Raw genomic sequence first — 20,625 nt, 5'->3', positions numbered from 1 at the left:
GGATATCAAATATGCTTTTTTGAATGAAGATTTTCATGAGGAGGTCTATGTATTTCAACCTTGTGGTTTTTTCAAAAGGTCAAGAATCAAAAGTATGTAGATTGAAGAAAGTTTTGTATGGTCTTAAGCAAGCTTATATGATTTTTTATATAATTTATTGAGGTTTTTTGAAATGTCAGATCTTGGATCATTGCATAATTATTTGAGTAATGAGCTTTCACAGCTTAATGATGGTATTGTTATCCTACAGCAGACACAATACATAAAGGAGGAATTGTTGAAGAGGTTCGATGTTAAAGACTACAAACCTTGCTACACCTATGGAACCTGGATTCCAACTTAGTCTTGAAGATGCAGGTGACCATTTTGATTCTGGGTTATATCAAGAAGCTGTTGGATACCTTATCTTCTTACGTAACACCAGGCTTTACATTTACTATGTGGTCTTTGTATTGAGTAAATTTATGTATAGCGAAGGCACAAAGCATTGGTAGACTATCAAACGGGCACTTTGGGTTTTTTTATCCCAAGGGGGTGGATCATAGTTGCATGCATTTATAGACTTAGACTGGGCTAGATGTCATGACACACAAGCGTCTACTAGTGGTTTTTACTTTTGACTTGATGATTTTTATCTTGGTGATTTATGGATTTTTCTTTTACCTTAGTGATTTATGTATATCATATGGCTTAATAAGAAGAAACCCATTGTGGCCACTTCTAGCTGTGAGTTGCATATAGGGCAACGTTTTTACTACCACAATTGAGTGTGTTTGTATCAATCCTCAGCCCCACTACCATCTTCATTGATAGTCATAGTGCTATGGTAGTTGTGAGGAACCAAGTTTTTCATGATCGCACAAAGCACATTGAGGTGCATTATCATTATGCTAAGAAGAGATTCTCCATAGGGAAAACTAGCTTGGCTTATTTGCCAACACATGACAACATGGTAGATTTGTTCATGAAGGCTCTCTCACGAGAGAAGTTTGAAGATTTTTAGAAAGCTTTGAATGTAATTTCCTTTTGGGACTAGCATCGACTCCCTCTCATAGTCCAAATATCCTAGCATATCTCTGTACTTCTACTGTCAGCTCACCCCTTGTTTACATCATCAACACTGCTAGGGGGGATTTGTAGCCATATTTGGTAGTGATGTGTGTGAACACATTAGGACTAGCCAAGCCACTTTCTCCCTCTTTAAGATGTTTTTTCCCTGTGCTTATTATCAATATATCATGTTGTGTGCTCCCTTGAGCTTCTCCGCATTGTGTGTGTGAGTGTGTGCACTCCTACAACCCTGTTATTTTAGCAAATGTGACAATAAGAATCTCAACAAGTTTGTGCATTTTGAAGTGTGTGGGTTCAAGACCAGCTATGTGGTTTTTGAGGTAGGAATATAAAGAAATAATGGGAAAACAAAGGGTTATAAGATGCCTACATGGATTAAAGGCCATATTAGGAAGTTTGGGAAAATCCCAGTTCCCATTTTGCAAGATAAAAAAAATGGGAGCATGGTTTAACCCTTTTCAAGTTTTGTTAAAACTAGCTCATCTCACATATCATTAGAAAGATCTTGAAGAGTAGGTTCTAAAACCATATTCTTTGATAACTTTGGATTTGGTATGATGAAGATACACCAAAAAATATATTCAAAAGCAAATTCCCAAAGTAGTTGAATTTTTCCAAACTCCCTAATTTATAGTCTTATTACACCATTTATGATGTATCCTTTATTTTCTCTACTTAAAGACTTTTTCCACAAGCTTGATACATTAAGACAAAGGTTCTAAGCATCGGTTTATGTTGTAACCATCTTAGAACCCAAATACATGATTTTTATTTATTCTCTCAACAACGAACTCAAGCTCATGGAGTGTAATTTTACATAAATTGGATAAAGGTTAGTTTCGCCCAATTTATTATGCTATTAGAAAGCTATCCAAGTGAAATGTAATTATTACACAATAGAAATAGAATTTCTTGGAATTATTTAAGCAAGATTGTGTTGGACTATAGTTCTAAAAGATGCATGGAAATTTGCTCAAGAATTTAATGTCTATCAAAGACTAGGTAGATTGAATGCTATTTAATCTGGTCCTAGCCCTGGAACAACTACAACAAAAAGAGGGGCTAGTCATGTTTATAGCGTGTATTTTATAAAGGGAACTAGAAAAGTGTCAAGGTGTAAGCGACACTATTTTTTTGACGTTATAAGTGCCAGTATAAGCGACACTATAAGCGTCAATATAGCTGATACTATTATAAGCACCATTAAAACCCACACTATAAGCGTTGTTATAACCCACGCTATAAATGAAAATATAATGCATGCTATAAGCATCCTTATAACCCATGCTATTAGTTATGCTCAACAGTGTTGTTAACAAAAAACAAACAACGCTATAATTGCAGCTCAACGATGTTGAGAACATTTTTGTTTTGGAGGAGATTGGGGTATTATCCCCAATCTGCTCCATTTTAATTCAATATATTGAAAATAGATCTAATTTGTATACACAAACATATTAAAATATATGTGAAACATAGATTTGTAACATATTAACACCTGAAAACTTGTTTGTATTAAGTCCAAAATGCAATAGAAGGCGAGTTACATCTTGTATTAAAGTGAAAATGCTATGGTAGGCAAGCTATATCGAGTCTCAAGTTACATAACAAGGAATACACAAAGACAAAGGTAAAACATAGTAGGCTAGTCTCTACTCATCCTCATCCTCGTCATCATCATCATCATCACATCATCCTCATCCTCCTTGTGTATTATCTCTTCTTCATCTTCCTATATCACATAAGATTAAGTAATATTAAAATACAAATTAGATAAATTTCTAAAAGCTTCTAAAACCAGAAGAATTTGAACTTTTAAAACTTTTTCAAACAAGTAACTTTCAGCAAGCATAGCATCATAGTTCAAGCGACACCCTGTTGACGCAACCATAGCTGAGATACCATTATAATAAGCATAGTCATACTCTTCACAAGAAGAGTAGCCTACCACACATTAAAAAAGAACAATTTATATAAATTTAAATATTTGAAAACCAAAATTTTGAATACAAAATGTTAAGGGTTCAAATACTTACAAATTGAGTAAGGAATGATGGCCTTCCACCCGATCCAATATGAGAAGCCCCCCTTTTATGTTGCCGTACTTGGGACACTTCTGTTTGTTGCTTGAATAGATCGGGGTTTTCTTGGTATGTCTTTTTTACCTTCTTCTAATATTTATTTGATTCTCCTGGTGGCATGAGGCCACCACACTTGATGGCCTTAGCAACAATCAATGATTTCCTATGACTCACATGTCCCTACATACGATCCAACATTTTAAGGTCATTAAACTATAAGTCAGGGTGTGGCACAAGAAATTCTATCTTCAATACATTTAGAATGTATTATTTTTTTGCATTATCTGACTTGGATTGGGTATGGATGGAGTGAACCCATTTGGATTGAGGTCTATATCATGGTCCACAAGGCCCATTGTTGTCATGAATTACAATATTACTCCATGGATGTCCATCAAGAAGGGTCATGTGATGCCTGCACTTATTATGCCTGGAAAGCACAAGGTAAAGAATGTGGATGTAGACCTTGAGCCATTGATTGATGAGCTTAGGAAATTACGGAGAGGTATAAGGGTGCATGAATTTTCTTGTCCAATTTCATGTCGTAATGCGATGGTCAAGGAGGGTATCTTGATGTAAACTATGCATGATTTTCTAGGCTATACGGAGTACTCAGGTACGTAACTAAATAAATTAATTGTTATATATGCATGCATAACTTCCATTTATAACTCTAATGTATTGTAATGTATATTAACTTTTAATTCTTACATTCCATTTTGGTAGGTCTCACAACTTCATAATATAATGCATGTCCAATAAGGAAAGTGATGTATGATGAGCATTATAGATTTCTTCCTCCAAACCACCCTAATTATGCTCCATCAGATGTTTCTTTGATGCGATGAGAGGAAAGCCATGTGGAATTCACCTCCTACAATGCTATTGGAGGGAAGATGGAGAGATGGATGTTGAGATATCGAGCTCGTCTAGTGAGGCGGTGGCCACTGATGACCCGCCTGCGGGATAGGCCCCACACTTACACCACTGGCATGGTTGGTAAGATCTTGGGTGATATGTGGCCAGTGGGATGACAGGCTGTGTGACAGCCATTCTAGAGACTGGCATAGTTATAGCGCCAGCTCATTTAGTCAGGTTCACACTATAGAGAACCCGTGTATGTATTGGTTGAGTACCTTTCATATTATGTGTACTCTTATCTTGTATATGGTGTGTTGAGTGTAGAGTAGAGAAGAAGAAGATTTTCAGCCTCTGGCACTTTGTGTGTTCTCTATTAGGGTTTTGTGAGTGTGTGTGTGCTTGCAAGAGCTCAAGCTCTCTTCCCCCCCTGCATCTTTTCATGGTATCAGAGCCTGGTTCGTGCTAAGGGCTGAGCTGCAAGCAAGAGAACCACAGGAAGCGGTACGAGGGTAAGAGCTGCAACTACTCTTCCCTATTTGTGTTGGTGATTACACCCTTGTCGGGAGCTCTACGGGAGGCACCGGCAATGATCTCTGATTGAGGAGCTTTCTTCGCGGGAATAAAGCTATAGGGCAACTATACTGTCCTATTCGACAACAATTTTCTGGGCCGAAAATGCATTTCGGGGACGTCTGGACCTCCGTTTTTCAGAAAGCAGGCGATTTCGAGCACTGTAGGTAAGTCATCGATTCTCTGCAGAACTCTATTTTAAGAACTGCAGGAAGACAGATTGACTGTGCAGACACTGTGGGTGCTGCAAAGAGATCTACAGTTACCATTGGGTGTATGTATGCACATTGAGGTCACTGGTTGTGACATTTGAGAGTACTACAATACCGCTGCAGAAAATACAGTAGTTGTGCAGAAAAAAAACCAGAGGGCAGTTTCTGGTAAAATTGTGTGTTTGGCAAGATGTCTAATGATGGCATAACACATATTGTGGCTGAGAAGCTGGATAAGAATAACTTCCATGCTTGGAGGTTCAGGTTGACGAATTTCCTGATGGGAAAAGGCTATTGGGACTACATAGAAGGTGAGCATGAAGAGGCACCGGAGATACCGGATATAAATCCGACTGCTCTGCAGATGTGAAAGAGTTTAAAGACTGGCACCAAGGAGCCAGGAAGGTTATGTATTGACTCTCCATTAGTATACAAGACACCATGATTGGGCACCATGATTGGGCACATTCAGGATGCCAAAGGCTCCCAAGGAGGTGTGGGACACCTTGGTAAAGCTCTATGAAACAAATACCAAGGCACGTAAGATACAGTTGAAGAATGAACTTCATACTGTGGAGAAAAAGAGCATGTCTGTGAATGACTATGCGCTGAAGATAAAGGGTATTGTGGAATCCCTTGCATCTATTGGTGTGTCAGTAGATGATGATGATAAGGTGGAAGTCTATCTACGTGGTCTCGGGCCACAATACAAGGCATTCAAGACGTCCATTCAGACTCGGGAAAACATTCCCAACTTTACAGATTTGGTGTCTATGCTGATTATCGAAGAGAAGAGCTTGGGTGAAGACCAACAGTCTTCACAAAGCAAAAATAGTTCAGAGCAACAGGCCTTCTATATGAGTTCAGGAAGAGGACGAGGTAGAGGAGGCCGTGGACGCGATCAAGGAGGTGGCCGAATAGGTAATCAGAATTATGGTCTGCAGCAGCAACAACAACAATAGTCCCAGAATCAACAACAACAACAACAACAACACTCAGGTGGAAGAGGCAAATTCAGAGGCAGGGGGAGTCAAAGAGGCCGTGGAAATTGGCAAAGGCAATATAATGATACACGTGAATGCTATTATTGTGTGGTAAGCCTGGACATGTGCAGGCAAAATGTTATAAGAAGCAGGCTGACATGCAAAATGGGAAAGTGCAGCAAAACAACTATGCATCCTCAAGTAGAAATAATGAGGATAATGAAAGGTTGTTTGTTATGCAGCATGTCATGAATGCCATGTCTGAAAATGTTGATGCAGCATAAAAAGATAATGTATGGTATGTGGATTCAGGCGCTTCGAACCACATGACGAGTCATGGGGAGTGGTTCAAGGAGATGAAAAACCCGGAAAGACCAGGTTTTGTGGAAATAGGGGATGACACTGCTCATCCAATTGCCCACGTTGGAGATGTGCCATTGTCTATGCAGGATGGCAAGTACCTTGCAGATGTACTTCATGTACCGAAGATAACAAAGAATTTGGTTTCAGTTGGCTAGATGATTGAGCAGGGTTTGCAGGTTCGGTTTAACCCTGATGGTTATTATGTTGAAGACTTTAAAGACAAGTGCAGGTTGGTTGCAAAAGGCAACAGAGTGGGCAGAATGTTTACATTGAATGTAGACATGCTTGAAATGAGTGCTGTGATGTTTGCAAATGGTTCAGAAATTGTTGCAGACACAGACATTTGGCATAAAAGGATTGGACATGTGAATGTGCAGAGATTGAAGTCTATGCAGACAAAAGGATTTGTGACAGGGCTGCCAAAATTTAAAGTGGAAGGTATGTAGAAAATATGTGAAGCATGCCAATTTGGGAAGAGATGGGTGTGGATGTGTATGTGAAAGAATGGATGTGGATGTGCATGTGACAGAATGTGATGTCAATGTGAGTAAATGGATGAGATGTAATGTGATGAGAATCGGGATATAAATGGATGAGATGTGATGTCATGTGAATTGGGATGTGAATGAATGATATGTGATGTGAATGGATGAGATGTGATGTCATCATGTGAATCAAGATGTGAATGAATGAGATGTGATGTCATGTGAATCGGGATGTGAATGAATGATATGTGATGTGAAATGGATGTGATGAGATGTGATTTAAATTGAGATAGATGTGAATGAATGATATGTAATGTGAATAAATGATATGTAATGTGAATCGGGATGTGAATGAATGAGATGTGATGTGAAATGGATGTGAAGAGATGTGATTTAAATTGAGATAGATGTGAATGAATGATATGTAATGTGAATGAATGTTATGTGATGGGATGTGAATCAGGATAGATGTGTACGAATGGATAAGATGTGAATGAATGTGATGTGATGAGATGTGAATATGGATAGATGCAAGTGGATGAGATCTAATGATGATGAGGATAAATGAGAAAGATGCGATGAGATGGAAAATGATGTGATGGGAATACATATGAAATGGATGTGGATTAAGTAATGTGGATTGATGTGGAACAATGTGGAAAGACGAGAGTTCATTATAGAAACTGTATTTATGACCTGTTTTTAAATGACTATTTTATGTCAAGAATGCTGGAGAAGCATTTTGACCGTCTTGTGAATGAGGTCGTGGAGACCTAATTTGATAAAGTTGCAACAGCTAACAGAGAGTCAACGGAAGACGTCTTGCCTAGCGAGGTCTTGACCAGCCTCGGTTCAATTTAAATGGTGAGCTTCCGGTACGATGGATGAGGGACCAAGAAAGCGGCCTATGAGTGAAGCGCTAGGTCACCTACTACGAAGGATTCTAGAGGGTGCTGACTATACGGTGCGAGGTCTTGACCAACCTCGGTTCAATTTAAATGGTGAGCTTCCAGTATAGTGGATGAGGGACCAAGGAAGTGACCTATGAGTGAAGCGCTAGGTCACCTCCTAGAGGGTGCTGACCATACGGTGCTCGGGCTCTAGGTCGCCGAAGATACCCACATGTGCATCGGGGAAGATATTAGAACAAGGAGTAAGAGTTGTTTTCTAAAATCGGGCATGGATTTGGCAGATTGACCTTGTTGGTCCTCAACGGATGAGTCCATGGCTCTTTTATATGGATCTCTTGGTTGATCTTGCTGATCTTCAATGGAGATTCCATCTTGATTTTTATAAGTGAATATATTGCTAGTTACTATGAGCTAGGAACTATCGAAAAGGCCCCTGAGTGGACAAGTGGTGAGCGTTCTGGTTGCCAATGATGCCATAGATACACCGATGAAGGAATGATTGGAAATAAGGATTCAACTGGAGATTTTGAGGATTATGATCAGTGACACTATGGTTTCATTAAATAATTGTTTTAAAGATAGCTGAATCTGTGAAAAAGGCAATTTCATATTGGGTGTGTAAGTGGTGTGACTGGCATTAAATTTGCATGAATATTCGGCTAGGGAGCCTGGAAACTCTTTTCTCCCTCTAGTACCCAGGACAAAACCTAACCAAATTCCTAATTGGATCCCATCACTATAGTGGTTGGGCGGTTGGGTAACCCATGGGACTGGATGAGGCTGGATTGATGGATCCGTAAAATAATACTCAATTCTGTTATAGTACGATAGATGAAGTAAATCCCACATAGTAATTGTTCTATGGAAAAAGAATCAACGGCTGTGCGTCTGGATGGGGAAAAAAGCGTTGGTTTCTATGATCCAAGTACAAGTTTCTTCCTTGATCTAGCCAAGTGACTCTCAGGTTCGGTCGAATCAGTTTGGTAAGTAATGACCCTGACTATGTTAGAGTACAATTATCTTGGTGGAATTGCCCGTGCTTTTCGGTAGGGGGAAGTTTTTTTGGATTCGGTTTTTGAAGAACCAAAGGATTAGTCTCTTGACCGGATATCCGTGGTGGGCAAGGCCCCGAGTGAAGGATCTTGACGACCCACGCAAGAAGTGTTACTTCCGCTCTGCTAGCACCCCCAAATTCGTTGCGTGGAGGGGGCAGGAATCTTTTAGCTGGTATCAAAGCGAATTGACTAAAGTGGATCAACTGAGAAGCCAAAAATGGATCAAAGCGAGTTGACTAAAGTGGATCAACTGAGAAGCCAAAAATGTCAAAAATTTATGAAGCAATAGGAAAAGGTTGGAATTGTGTGATGAAATTCATACAAATTAATATTCAGACTGAAATTCGTAAATTGGTAATTGAGTCTTCAGATAGAAGTACCGTAATTGTAATAATGGAATCCCTGACTTTCTTGAGGCCTACACATGATGGTATTTACCTTATAATTCCAAGGACCATGATTACCCGTATATATTGAGGGCAACTCTTTACTGGTAGTATATACGAGTAAATCTAAGACCTTGAAATTATAAGTAAAAATGCTATCCAGATGAAGAATTCGAATGTGGTTGATATGATTTTAAAACTCTGCTTAAGAACTGATGAGTTGATTTGGATTCTGATTGAAAAATTATTATTCCTGAATTTTGGTTTGAAAAGCGATAAGTTGAGCAAAGCCACAATGAGGATGAATGGGACGAGTCCCTGTGATGATGTTTGTAAACTGGAATGATGATAATGACTTCAGCAAATCACTATGAGATTAGTGGATTATATTGTCAGATTGCTACTATTAACATTTGACCCGGTGGATCAAGTTAAGGGATGACAATTTAAAAACTTGCATAACTGAAACTTCCATGGAGGAATGTTCAGATGGAATTTTTGGTCTGATGGACCATTATTGTGTTAAGAATATGAATGATATGCTCTGAATAAATTGTTATCTGATAATGAGTTCTATATAAGGGATCATTATCCCATGATTATGTGGAGAGCTGACCAATCTAAAGAACCCCATAATCAAAGTCAGATTTGAATTGTAAATAAAAGAACTTAACAAGAATTTTCGTATTGATAGGATCATGGATCGAGGTCATCGTGGTAGGAATGATAACCCCCAACTCGATGAGGAAGAGCTCGACTTGGATGTTCGTAAAACTCTTCATAGATCGCAGCCTGGACCTTTCAAGGGTAAAGGGGAAAACTTGGGCGAGACTGTGGAGAAGTGGATCGAAGCAATGGAAGAGTACTTCGATGTCATCGGGTACAATGAGAAGAGAAAAATGGGTCTTGCAAGACTGAAGATAGTAGAAATAGCTAGAGTAGCATGGAGAAACCACTACGAGACAAACCGTGTGGATCAAAACACTCGGACATGGAATGATCTCAAAATTCACCTAAGGAAGAGATTCTATCCTCCCGGCTTTTTGGGAACAAAGATGAACGAATTCTTAGAGTTAACCCAGGGGAGCAGAACTATTGAAGTATATCACCAAGCGTTTGCTCTCCTCCTCAAATACTCGCCACCGCTGGATGAAGAACAGCTAATGGCTAGGTTCATTCGGGGACTGAACGAACCTTTGAATATCCTAGTGAAGAATGCCAAGCCAGTTTCCATGGCCGAAGCAATGCAGATGGCGAAGGATTTCGTCAAGGCCTTTGATGTCAAGGTTCCGCCAAAGCCAACACCATCACTTTTCAAAGGGTTTTTAGCTCCAGAAGGTGATTCCAGCCTTCCACCGTCTAAGAGATATAAGGGTCAAGCCCAGGATATGGGAAGTTCCAGAATGGAAGAAATGTCCTTTTTCCGGAACTCAATCCCTTGGAATTCAATCTCGGAACTCAATCCCTTGGAATTCAATCTCGGAACTCAATCCCTTGGAATTCAACTTCAGAAGTTCCACCCTTGAACAAGGGAGTCAAATGCTATAACTATCAAGGATTTGGACATCGCAGTATGGATTGCCCAACTCCTTTTGGAACAAGGTTTTCAGGGCAGGGAAGGAACAAGGCGAGGCTGACCCCTAATGAATTTGATGGCCTGGCTATCTTGCTCTGTCTCATAGCCCATAGTAGCAGGCCCTGACGAAGTCGACCAAGTAGCGGCACCCCATGTATACTTACCCTCTGGAGAGAGGGGGGCCAGAATGTGCAGCATCCATAGCCAAATCTACTGTGCCTGAGGGTAGTCACATAGGCAATGTCTCTGTGTCTCCATAGGGTGGCCGCCTGAGGGCAGTCCCATAGGCAATGTCTCTGTGTCTCCATAGGGTGGCCACATCAAACAAGCTAGGTGTGCCAACTGCAGAGCCCATGTGGGCGACCAGCCCACTGGAAAGTCGAGATCCTACGTGCCTGTCGACTAGCCCAGAGCCTGGTCCAAAAATCCTCCAGGAACTCCTGTGAGAGTCCCTGTAGTAGCTGCTAGTGCCTCGATGTAGCTAGAGAGACCATCCTCCTCGCCGTCAAAATATGTCGCCCCAACCGAACAGTATACTAGAAAAAGGTGATCTCTGTGGCCTCAAGGGATGCATAAGGATCATGCCACTCATACTCGGCCAGGGTCCCATGGAGCCGGGCCAAGGGGCGCGCTGCATATGCCCATATGCGCCAATCAGAGTCCACATCTGCAAGGTCTGGGTCAATACGCCACTTTCGAGAAGCGACGGCCCCACTACCCATATCCTGTGAAAGATGCACTCTGCAACCAAAGGCGACTCCACCTCCGCTCTCTGAAGTCTGCCCTCATCCTGGATCTCATAGTAGAGGCATTTGCCATCCTCAGTGCAAGCTCTGCCAGCAATCAGGATCTCCAACTGTGTAAAGGCTCCCATCCACCGTGGGGCCACTAGCTCGAGAGGTGTGAACCACTCCTCTGTGAGTGCCTCCTGAATGTCATCCCTCATAATCAACCCCCCTCTGAAGTGACTCAGCCTCTCCACCTGGATCTCCTCTGGGAGACTGCAAAAGGCCTGCCAGTCTCCAAAACTATGTGTTGGGCTTGCCGCCAATGGTCCCCAGGCTAGACAAGGCCGAGAACCTAGCATATCACCCTGCTGCTCTGTGCGAACCGCTGGGCTCCAGATGAGCGGCTGTCTGGCCCGCTCCTCATCACAAGAAGGAGGTCTCTGAGAGAGTCCCTGTCTCAGCAACTCCCAAGATCTCAGGATGCTCAAGGCAAATCTGTCCTCCCATCCTCTACTGAGGCATGTCCTCCTCATCTCTATGAAGATCCATTGTATCTCTGGTGCCCAAGTGCCCCCTGCTCGGGGACCCCAAGCCTGCAGAGCCACTGAAAAAGAAGCTCTTTCCAAGGCTCAGTGCTTGGAAGCAGCTCCTAAACAATAAGCTTCCCTAATAGGGCTCTACTCTGATCAACTGGATCTATAATGCCCAAGCCTCCCTGGGCCAACGGAAGTGTAATAACTGCCCAAGCAACCTTAGCTGGGCTGGCTGACCATCCTGTCCAAACCAAAGAAAGATCCTGATCAGCCTCTGTACTTGGCTGATGCAAGCGCTCGAGAAGATCTAGCAAGATGTGATGTACCACATGGTCGCTAAAAGCACCTGATTTGCCACCACCACTCTCCCAGCCAATCGGATAGCCGAGCTGTACTCCAATACAAAAGCTTCTTCCGAATGCTCAGAAGAAGCGTTGTAATCTACTGCTCAGGTGACAAATCTAGTCCAATCTGGCATCCCAAATACCGCACTACTGTGCCAAGATTAATTCATCTAAAACCCGAGTCTGGGCTCCATGCTAGAGTGGGAGCGCTATTGATCCAAAAGGCCACTGTCTTGCGCCAATTGATCAATGCTCCTGAAGCTACACTGAGCGACTGCTCTACTCGCCGCCGCTGAAGATTGGCCTCCTGGCCATGCAAAAATAAACGTGCTGAAGATTGGCCTCTTGGCCATGCAAAAATAAACTCGTGTCATCAGCAAACTCAGCATCAAGCAGGTCCTCCCCCCGGACTGGGAGCTAGAGTCCTCTCAAACCAACCTCCTCTGCCGTCCAATACATGCTCATAGCCTCAGCAAAGAAGAGAAAAAGAAACGGGGTGAGAGTGTTGAAATTTGAGCTAAATGATGAGCTATGGTGGATCAAACACTAGAATCAACATAATTAACAAAGTGATTAGCAAGTGATTAAGACATAATTAGTGAATAATTAGCACATAGATTAATGTAGGCATGGATACTCAAAAACCAGTAAATTCTCATTAGGGCTATGCCTCAATTTATAGAGTTTACATCAAGCATCAAATCCCATTGAGTTCTCCATGATTCACTCCCAGAATATCTCCACCTTTTGCCTGATTCTCTCCACCTCTTCTCTTTTCCCTGATTATCTCCCAGAATATCTCCACACTCCTAAATTCCCTCATGCTACCCATTATTCTCTCCCAGTAGATTCTTCTAACCTTTTCACAGGTTCTTTCACAATTACATCTCCTCTTTTACAGCCTCTATCCAAGAGCTTGTTCCCACACACACCCTATTCACTTGTATATTTCAACACCTCCCCTCAAGTGAATAATCCTAACACACCTGGACCCTGTATCAAGTTTCCCTCTTACTTGATAGCCCGCGACCAGTGCCTCAAGTCCCTAAACTCCATAGTCCTTGACACTCTCTCTCTCTCTATGTGTCCAAGGCTACTATAAGTGCCCGCGACCTTGACTAAAGTGCTCACACATACAACTACCACTTGGCCTACATCATCGGTGGCTCAGAGGTGGTTTTACTTTGTTGGGGCAGGTTACATTGGGTTGTGGGTTCTCTCTCTCTCTCTCTCTCAGAAAAGATGATCCGACTCCACTTCTCTTGGAGCCTCCATGAAGTTTGCCGATGTCGTTCCCTCTTCACTGGGTTTGCTGTAGCAGTCTCTCGCCATGTGTCCTGGCTTTCCACATTTGTGGCAAGTGAAGGTCCTCCCTCCTACTCTGCCTCTTCCTCGTCCTCGTCCTCGAGAGAATCCTCCTCGGGTGAAGAATGCTTTTTCCTCTCCTGCTGTTGAGTCGAGCTCTTTCTTCTCTTTGCCTCTGCTCTCTTGCTCTAGTAGAGCTGCTTCTATCTCATGTATCTTCAGTTCAGGTACATTCTTTAGTGTTACTACAATGTTTTCATAATCTCCTTTGTCCACACTCTTCAAAAGTACAGCTAATGCTTCATCATCTTCTACCTTTTTGCCAATAGCTGCCAGCTGTTGCTTAATGCTTTTATATTTGTTCAAGTGTGTGATTAAGGGTTCACTTTCCTTCATGTCCAGTTTGTAGAATTGCATTAATAGATTTATCTTGGAATTTTTTGCTTGTGTACCAAATAATTTATTGAGTTCATCCCATGCATCTTTTGCCCATTGTATCCCTGTGATATGATGAATGATCTCATCATTTAAACTGAGTGCAATAAGCCCCAATGCTTTTTCATTCCTACTCTTCCACTCATTTTCCCCTCTCTCTGGGCATTCATCTCTCCCTTCAACTAATCCCCACAGATTTTTCCTCATCAGCAAATACATGGTTTTTGTTTGCCATGTATAAAACTGTTCTCTATTAAATTTGGCTATTTCCTGTGCTGAATTCATGGTGATGTGAAGGGGGTCTTACCTTTTGATCCAAATTCAAGATTCAAGGGCAGTGTCTACCCTTTTACAACTCAATCTGGTGTTTAATAGATGATTACAACAATTTTATCAGCATAAAATCACGAGAAATTACATTAAATTGAGAGTAACCAATTTGTACGGGATGGTTGGAGTATCAAACCAACTCCGATTTGCAATCTGAAGCTTTAGGGATCTGTATCAGATACCTAATGGTTAATTTGAACCCTCAATTGCACCAAAGTACAGTGATTAGCACTGATTAATCACTGATTAGCAAATTAATGCTCTGGTTTGTGTGCAGAAAACAGAGTATGCGGGGAGCCCAGATCTGATGCCTTCCACTTCAAATGAGCTCAAATGCTTTCAAAGGCATCAATAGCAATGAGTCTAGTAGAGGATTAAGCTAAGAAACACAAGATTTGACCAAATAATGAAAGCTTAATCTCTATTTTACCAAAGTCACCTGCAGATTTGATGAAGAGCTTGGATCTCTCTGTAGACTTGATGAAATTGATTTCTGTCTTCACCAGCTTGTAGAGCATGCTTGATTACTCTTTGTGATAAGAGGAATTAGCTCAATTTGATTTGATGAGCTCAAGATCTGCAGAATACTCAGAAAAATCAGCGCTGAAGAAAACGGTGATTTCTCCTAAACGCCTTCGCGTTTTGCTGCGCCGTTTGATGTGCTTGTAGCTAGGGGTGTTGGCTAGCTTAAGCTAGAAGCTTGTGGCCTAATTTGAAGTGTGCTAAGTGCTAGAGACCCTCCACTGGCTGGGGGTGAAGGGGAAGAGTGAAAGCTTACTAAAAACTGATTTTTTTGCTAATTACTTACTAATCTTGATTAATTCACTAATGGGCTCATAAATCTGGTTGATTCTAGGCATGGCTCTGATACCATGTTGAAATTTGAGCTAAATGATGAGCTATGGTGGATCAAACACTAGAATCAACATAATTAACAAAGTGATTAGCAAGTGATTAAGATGTAATTAGTGAATAATTAGCACATAGATTAATGTAGGCATGGATACTCAAAAACCAGCAAATTCTCATTAGGGCTATGCCTCAATTTATAGAGTTTACATCAAGCATCAAATCCCATTGAGTTCTCCATGATTCACTCCCAGAATATCTCCACCTTTTGCCTGATTCTCTCCACCTCTTCTCTTTTCCCTGATTATCTCCCAGAATATCTCCACACTCCTAAATTCCCTCATGCTACCCATTATTCTCTCCCAGTAGATTCTTCTAACCTTTTCACAGGTTCTTTCACAATTACATCTCCTCTTTTACAGCCTCTATCCAAGAGCTTGTTCCCACACACACCCTATTCACTTGTATATTTCAACAGAGAGGACACCCTTGACGGACTGATCTGGTCAACTCAAAACTCGGCCCCCGTCCTCCTGCAATCAGCACCACGAGCTGTCGAATATAGAGCCGCCACTCCTCGAATCCAAACTAGCTCAAAGCCCAGGCAAAGCATAGTGCCCTCTAAGAAACCCCAATCACGACCAGGTCCTCACCGAGAAATTAAGCTCGAGCTGTCGCCTCTCCCAGAAGGTGAAAATTGTTCAAAGAATGGTAGAGGGGGAGGAGACACACACACAGGAGCAAACCCTAATGTATATTGCAAACCCTAACCATAGAGGGAAGCCATCTCCACTCTCACACAAAGCATAATGCCATAATCCATAATACACACAACACACTATGAGTTATGTCCACACTCATCTAACCCTAGCTAATGTCCACACACTATGACCAGCTGGACACGCGGTCATTTATGTCTCACACATGTTCCTACCTAATTTGCCAGCACATAGCATAGCTGGCTCATACTGACATCGAGCTTGAATCTCAACAGCCCCTCTCAAGCTCATGATGTACTGCCGATGAAGATGTAGATGAGCTTGGGATATCAAAGCTCTCAACACTCCCCCTCAAACTCATCCCATGTACTCCCAACATAGTACGGAAGTACTCAAATTTCTCCCTGCTAAGTGGCTTTGTAAAGATGTCTGCCACCTGCTCATCAGTCTTCACATACTGAAGATCAACTGTACCATACATCACCTTTTCTCTGACGACAAAGTGATAATGGACCTCTATGTGTTTGGTCCTCGCATGAAACACTGGATTCTTTGCCAATTGTATACTGCTCATGTTGTCACAGTGAATGACAACTTTGCCATCAATAGGCTCACACAAATCTGTCAAGAGACTCTTTAACCATATAGCCTCACAAGTAGCAATGGCTGCACCCCTGTATTCAGCCTCTGTACTGGATAAAGCAACTGTAGGTTGCTTCTTGCTACTCCAACTCACCACGGCACTTCCAAGTGTAAACGCATATCCACTAGTAGACCTCCTGTCATATGCGCTACCTGCCCAATCAGCATCTGTGTAGCCACGTAAGTCCAAGCTTTTACCACTCTCATAAAGTAGACCATAACGTGCAGTTATCTTCACATATCTCATGATGCGTCTCACTGCATCCAAATGTGGTTTTCTAGGGCTCTGCATAAACTGACTTACTAGCCCCACAGCATAACTCAAATCCGAGCGTGTGATAGTCATGTATATGAGACTACCAACCATCTTCCTGTACATAGAAGGATCATCCAATTCCTCGCCATAATATGAGGTGAATATCCACGACCACCTCGAGCACCATATGAAGGCTGAAAATTCTGCTGTAATGACCTATCCTGCCATCCACGACCATTACCACCACGACCACGTGATGTGAATCTCCCCCTGCCTCTAAAGCCTCTCTGCGAATAGAAAACCTGATTTCTGCCATTATCATCATGGCTAGTAGATGCATCCAGAAATGAATCACTGAGTTTGATTTCCTCCACCAGCAAGAGTGAAACCAACTCATCAAAGTCCGGTAAACCTGTACTCCTCACGGAGATAGATGTATCAAAAAATTTGTATTCCTTGCCAAGACCATGCAAGCCAATATCCACCAAATCATCATCAGGCATGGGAGCATTTATTGTGGCCAATGCATCTGCAAACTTCTTGATTTCTTGCACATAATCATGGATGCTCCTTTTATTCCTTTTCACATTATGTATCTGCTATCGCAACTGAGACTTGCGAGCACTCGTATCTGTATCAAACATCTTGACCAAAGTATCCCATGCATCTTTGGGATTCTCAGCATCCTGTATGTGTATGAGCATAGCATCAGAAATACATATAGACAGATAGTGCAGCACTTTGAATGCTCTCTCTGACCATTGCTTATGAGCAATAAGCTACTGCTGTGTAGGTTGTCGAGGTAGCTCAGGCTCTGGCTCAGCACCTGTAATGAGATTCCAAAATCCTTTTCCTTTCAAGAAACTCTTTATCCTGTACTTCCATGCCTGGAAGTTCTTCCTATCCATCTTTTCACCAACAATCTGTACTGGATTATCCGACATGTTTGCTTAATGTGCACCTTCCGCACTCTTCCAAATCTATAACCGAGCCTTCCTCAGCTCAACCACACTCCAATTAGTATTCTAGATACTCCAAGATAGCCAACAATCTTTAAATTTGATGTAGAAAATCAACCTGTATGCATCCAAGATGAACTGTCTCACGCAGTCCGAGATACCTTGTTTGATGTGCTTCCACGGCTCCAAATCACAATGTAGTGGTGCAATCAAGTATGGGCAACTTGCATTGACACCTAAACAACCTCAATGTTTAATATCAACACCATCTGACATGTGTACATATCAATTTTTGAAAACCCCTTTCTCTGTTTTGGGAAAAACCAAAAAAACCAGAAAAACCAGTAGTAAAATGGCTCTAATTTCTTCAATATTTGTCCAAATTGAGCAACCAGGCATTCATTAGCTTAGCAATAGTGTCCATCAACTCCACGTAAGAGGAATTTGTCCAATTGTATAAGACCAAAGATTAATTGCTCAATTAAAATTGCTCTGTTTCTCTGCAACCAGTGGACAGCCTGTTTAATCAGCTCATTCCTAGCTCAATTAGGCATAATTGATCAAATCAACCATGTAGCCCTCTTCTCCAATGTGTGTAGCAACCAATTGCTAAAGCAATTGTGAAAGGAATCAACCAACCAAGTAGTAATTATCAAAATGATCAAAAATCAGCTCTGTTTCCCTATGCAGTCTGCGCCACCTATTCCTGAGGGCTTTGGGAGTGGTTGCAATGTGAAATGATGAGGTAATCAAGTCCCCAACACTCCTAGGTATGTGTGCAATCCATCAATGCTTGGATTTTTACAAAAATATGCTCCAGATGCATCAAATCTTCACTTCCTTTTCTCTGTTTTGTGAGAGCTCAAAAAACCAGTAATTTCACTCATTCAAATGCATGTAACTTGCTCCAAAAATTGTTTAAGGCTTGCGTAGGGGTTGACAATACATCCCTCTTTGTCAAATACATATGTCTTTTTCCATATTTACATGTATTTCCACCATACATCAATGTTGCCAAGCTTTAATGGAAAGCTTTCAAAAACCAGAATTTTGCTTTGCTTTGATTTGCTCTAACTTGCTTTGTTTTTTCCTGAATCACCTGCAATCCGCTCAAGGATGTTTAGAAGACCTTATCCCGTAGGCCAAGCTCTCAGATCTGATAGTAGTTGGTGTGCTCCAAAGCTTCATAGCTCCAATGGCAAGCTTCACAGCTTCTCTTCACAGCTTCTTCTCCCTCTTCACTCACTCACTCATAAACCCTAATAAACAGCACAAGGCTCTGATACCATGTTCAAAGAACGGTAGAGGGGTAGGAGACACACACACAGGAGCAAACCCTAATGTATATTGCAAACCCTAACCATAGAGGGAAGCCATCTCCACTCTCACACAAAGCATAATGCCATAATCCATAATACACACAACACACTATGAGTTGTGTCCACACTCATCTAACCCTAGCTAATGTCCACACACTATGACCAGCTGGACACGCGATCATTTATGTCTCACACATGTTCCTACCTAATCTGCCAGCACATAGCATAGCTGGCTCATACTGACATCGAGCTTGAATCTCAACAAAAATGTTATCAAGGATACTACGCTCCTTGACGAATCCTGTCTGGGTAGCATGAATCAACTCTCCCAGAAAGGGCTGGATCCTCAAACTCAAGGCCTTTGCTAAGACCTTGTAGACAATATTGAGGATCGTAATAGGTCTCCAAATGCCGAATATCATCTCTGATACTCCCTCCCCCTTGGGGATAAGAAAGATCAAGCCCTCTGAAAAGCTCTATGGCATCACCCCAGTGTCCAAAACATACTGAAAGCCCCTGCGGAGACGTGGCCCCAAAAAGGTCCCAATAGCGCATAAAAAAGGCAGGCGTCAATCTGTCCTCCCCAAGGCAACTATGGCGTGGAAGGGCCCTCAAGGCCTCAGCAAGCTCAACCTCTGAAAGAGGCTCACCCAAAATTGTATGCATACAATCTGTGACCCTCCTCTGCACATGGGCCCACACAGTCTGTCTGCAAGCATCCCGAGCCTCAGTGATTGACTGGCTCTGCTAAAAGTAGGTCTCTATAGAACTTAGTGGCTGGCTCCGCTGAAAGCAGGTCTCTATAGAACTTAGTGGCAATGGCTCTGATCTCCCCGGGTTCAGTGGCTACCGATCCGTCCGACCTCCCAAGCAGGCGGATTCCTGCTTGAGCATGGCGGGGTCCAGTAATCGCAAAAAACTCCCCAGTCACTCTATCATCAAGCTGCGTCCACTGAGAGGCCTGGCGACGATAGTAAAACTCATGTCTCTGTTCCTCTACCTCTCTAACCTCCTGGCGTGCCTGGCTCAGAGCTGGGATGCCACCCACTCACATGTAGGCTGCTGCTCCCTGAAGGCGCTGAAGCAAAGCAAGGCTACGTTCAACCAACGCTCCCGCTCGCGCGAGTCTCTCCCAGCCGTGTCAAGGCTGCAGCATGCAAAAAAGAGCTGAGCTCGATGAGTCCCTGGGCACACTCGCCTGCTGCATCCTGGTCAAAGCTCTGACTATCATGCCATATCCTCTCAATGTCCTCAGCGAGACTAGGATCTGTAAGTACCCTCTCTGGGATCCTCAACTCTAAGCTGGTCTCCCGTGTCCTCTCCTCAAGTGTCAAATTAAATGGCGCATGATCTGAAAAAGAGGTGCCAGCAAGAATGCCAACGGAGCCCCCTCGCTCCCCTAACCTGTCACCCACATAGAAGCGATCAATCCGTGATAGATTAGTCCCTCCCTACCGACAATCCGACCGAGAGAAACTAAGACTGTCTTGAGAGCGGGAGAAGGCCTCATGCTGCCATGCATCAGTGATCCTCAGTGTCATGCAAAATCGCTCCCAAGCCGCAAGCTCCATGCCGTGCACTGTAACATGACTACCTCCCACCCTATCGCCCGGGTCCTCAAGCATGTTGAAGTCTCCCCCGACACACCAATG

The 20,625-nt window shown here is 42.4% G+C and overlaps 1 protein-coding gene across 1 annotated transcript in view; it reads right to left on the bottom strand.

Annotated features, from left to right (window-relative positions):
• Window positions 1-12,325: 12,325 nt before the first annotated feature.
• The window catches only part of LOC147612369 (uncharacterized), a 32,174-nt gene continuing 23,874 nt past the window's right edge, over window positions 12,326-20,625 (bottom strand). The window contains exon 3 of the mRNA XM_086782892.1: window positions 12,326-12,466. Coding sequence (XP_086639018.1) covers window positions 12,326-12,466 — 141 coding nt within the window. The remainder of the gene's footprint in view (window positions 12,467-20,625) is intronic.

The sequence above is a fragment of the Cibotium barometz genome, chromosome 45 (genome assembly GCF_041138505.1).
Source record: "Cibotium barometz isolate CiBa-2024 chromosome 45, ASM4113850v1, whole genome shotgun sequence".
Taxonomy (NCBI): Eukaryota; Viridiplantae; Streptophyta; class Polypodiopsida; order Cyatheales; family Cibotiaceae; genus Cibotium; species Cibotium barometz.
This window is presented reverse-complemented; position numbering and strand designations above follow the sequence as displayed.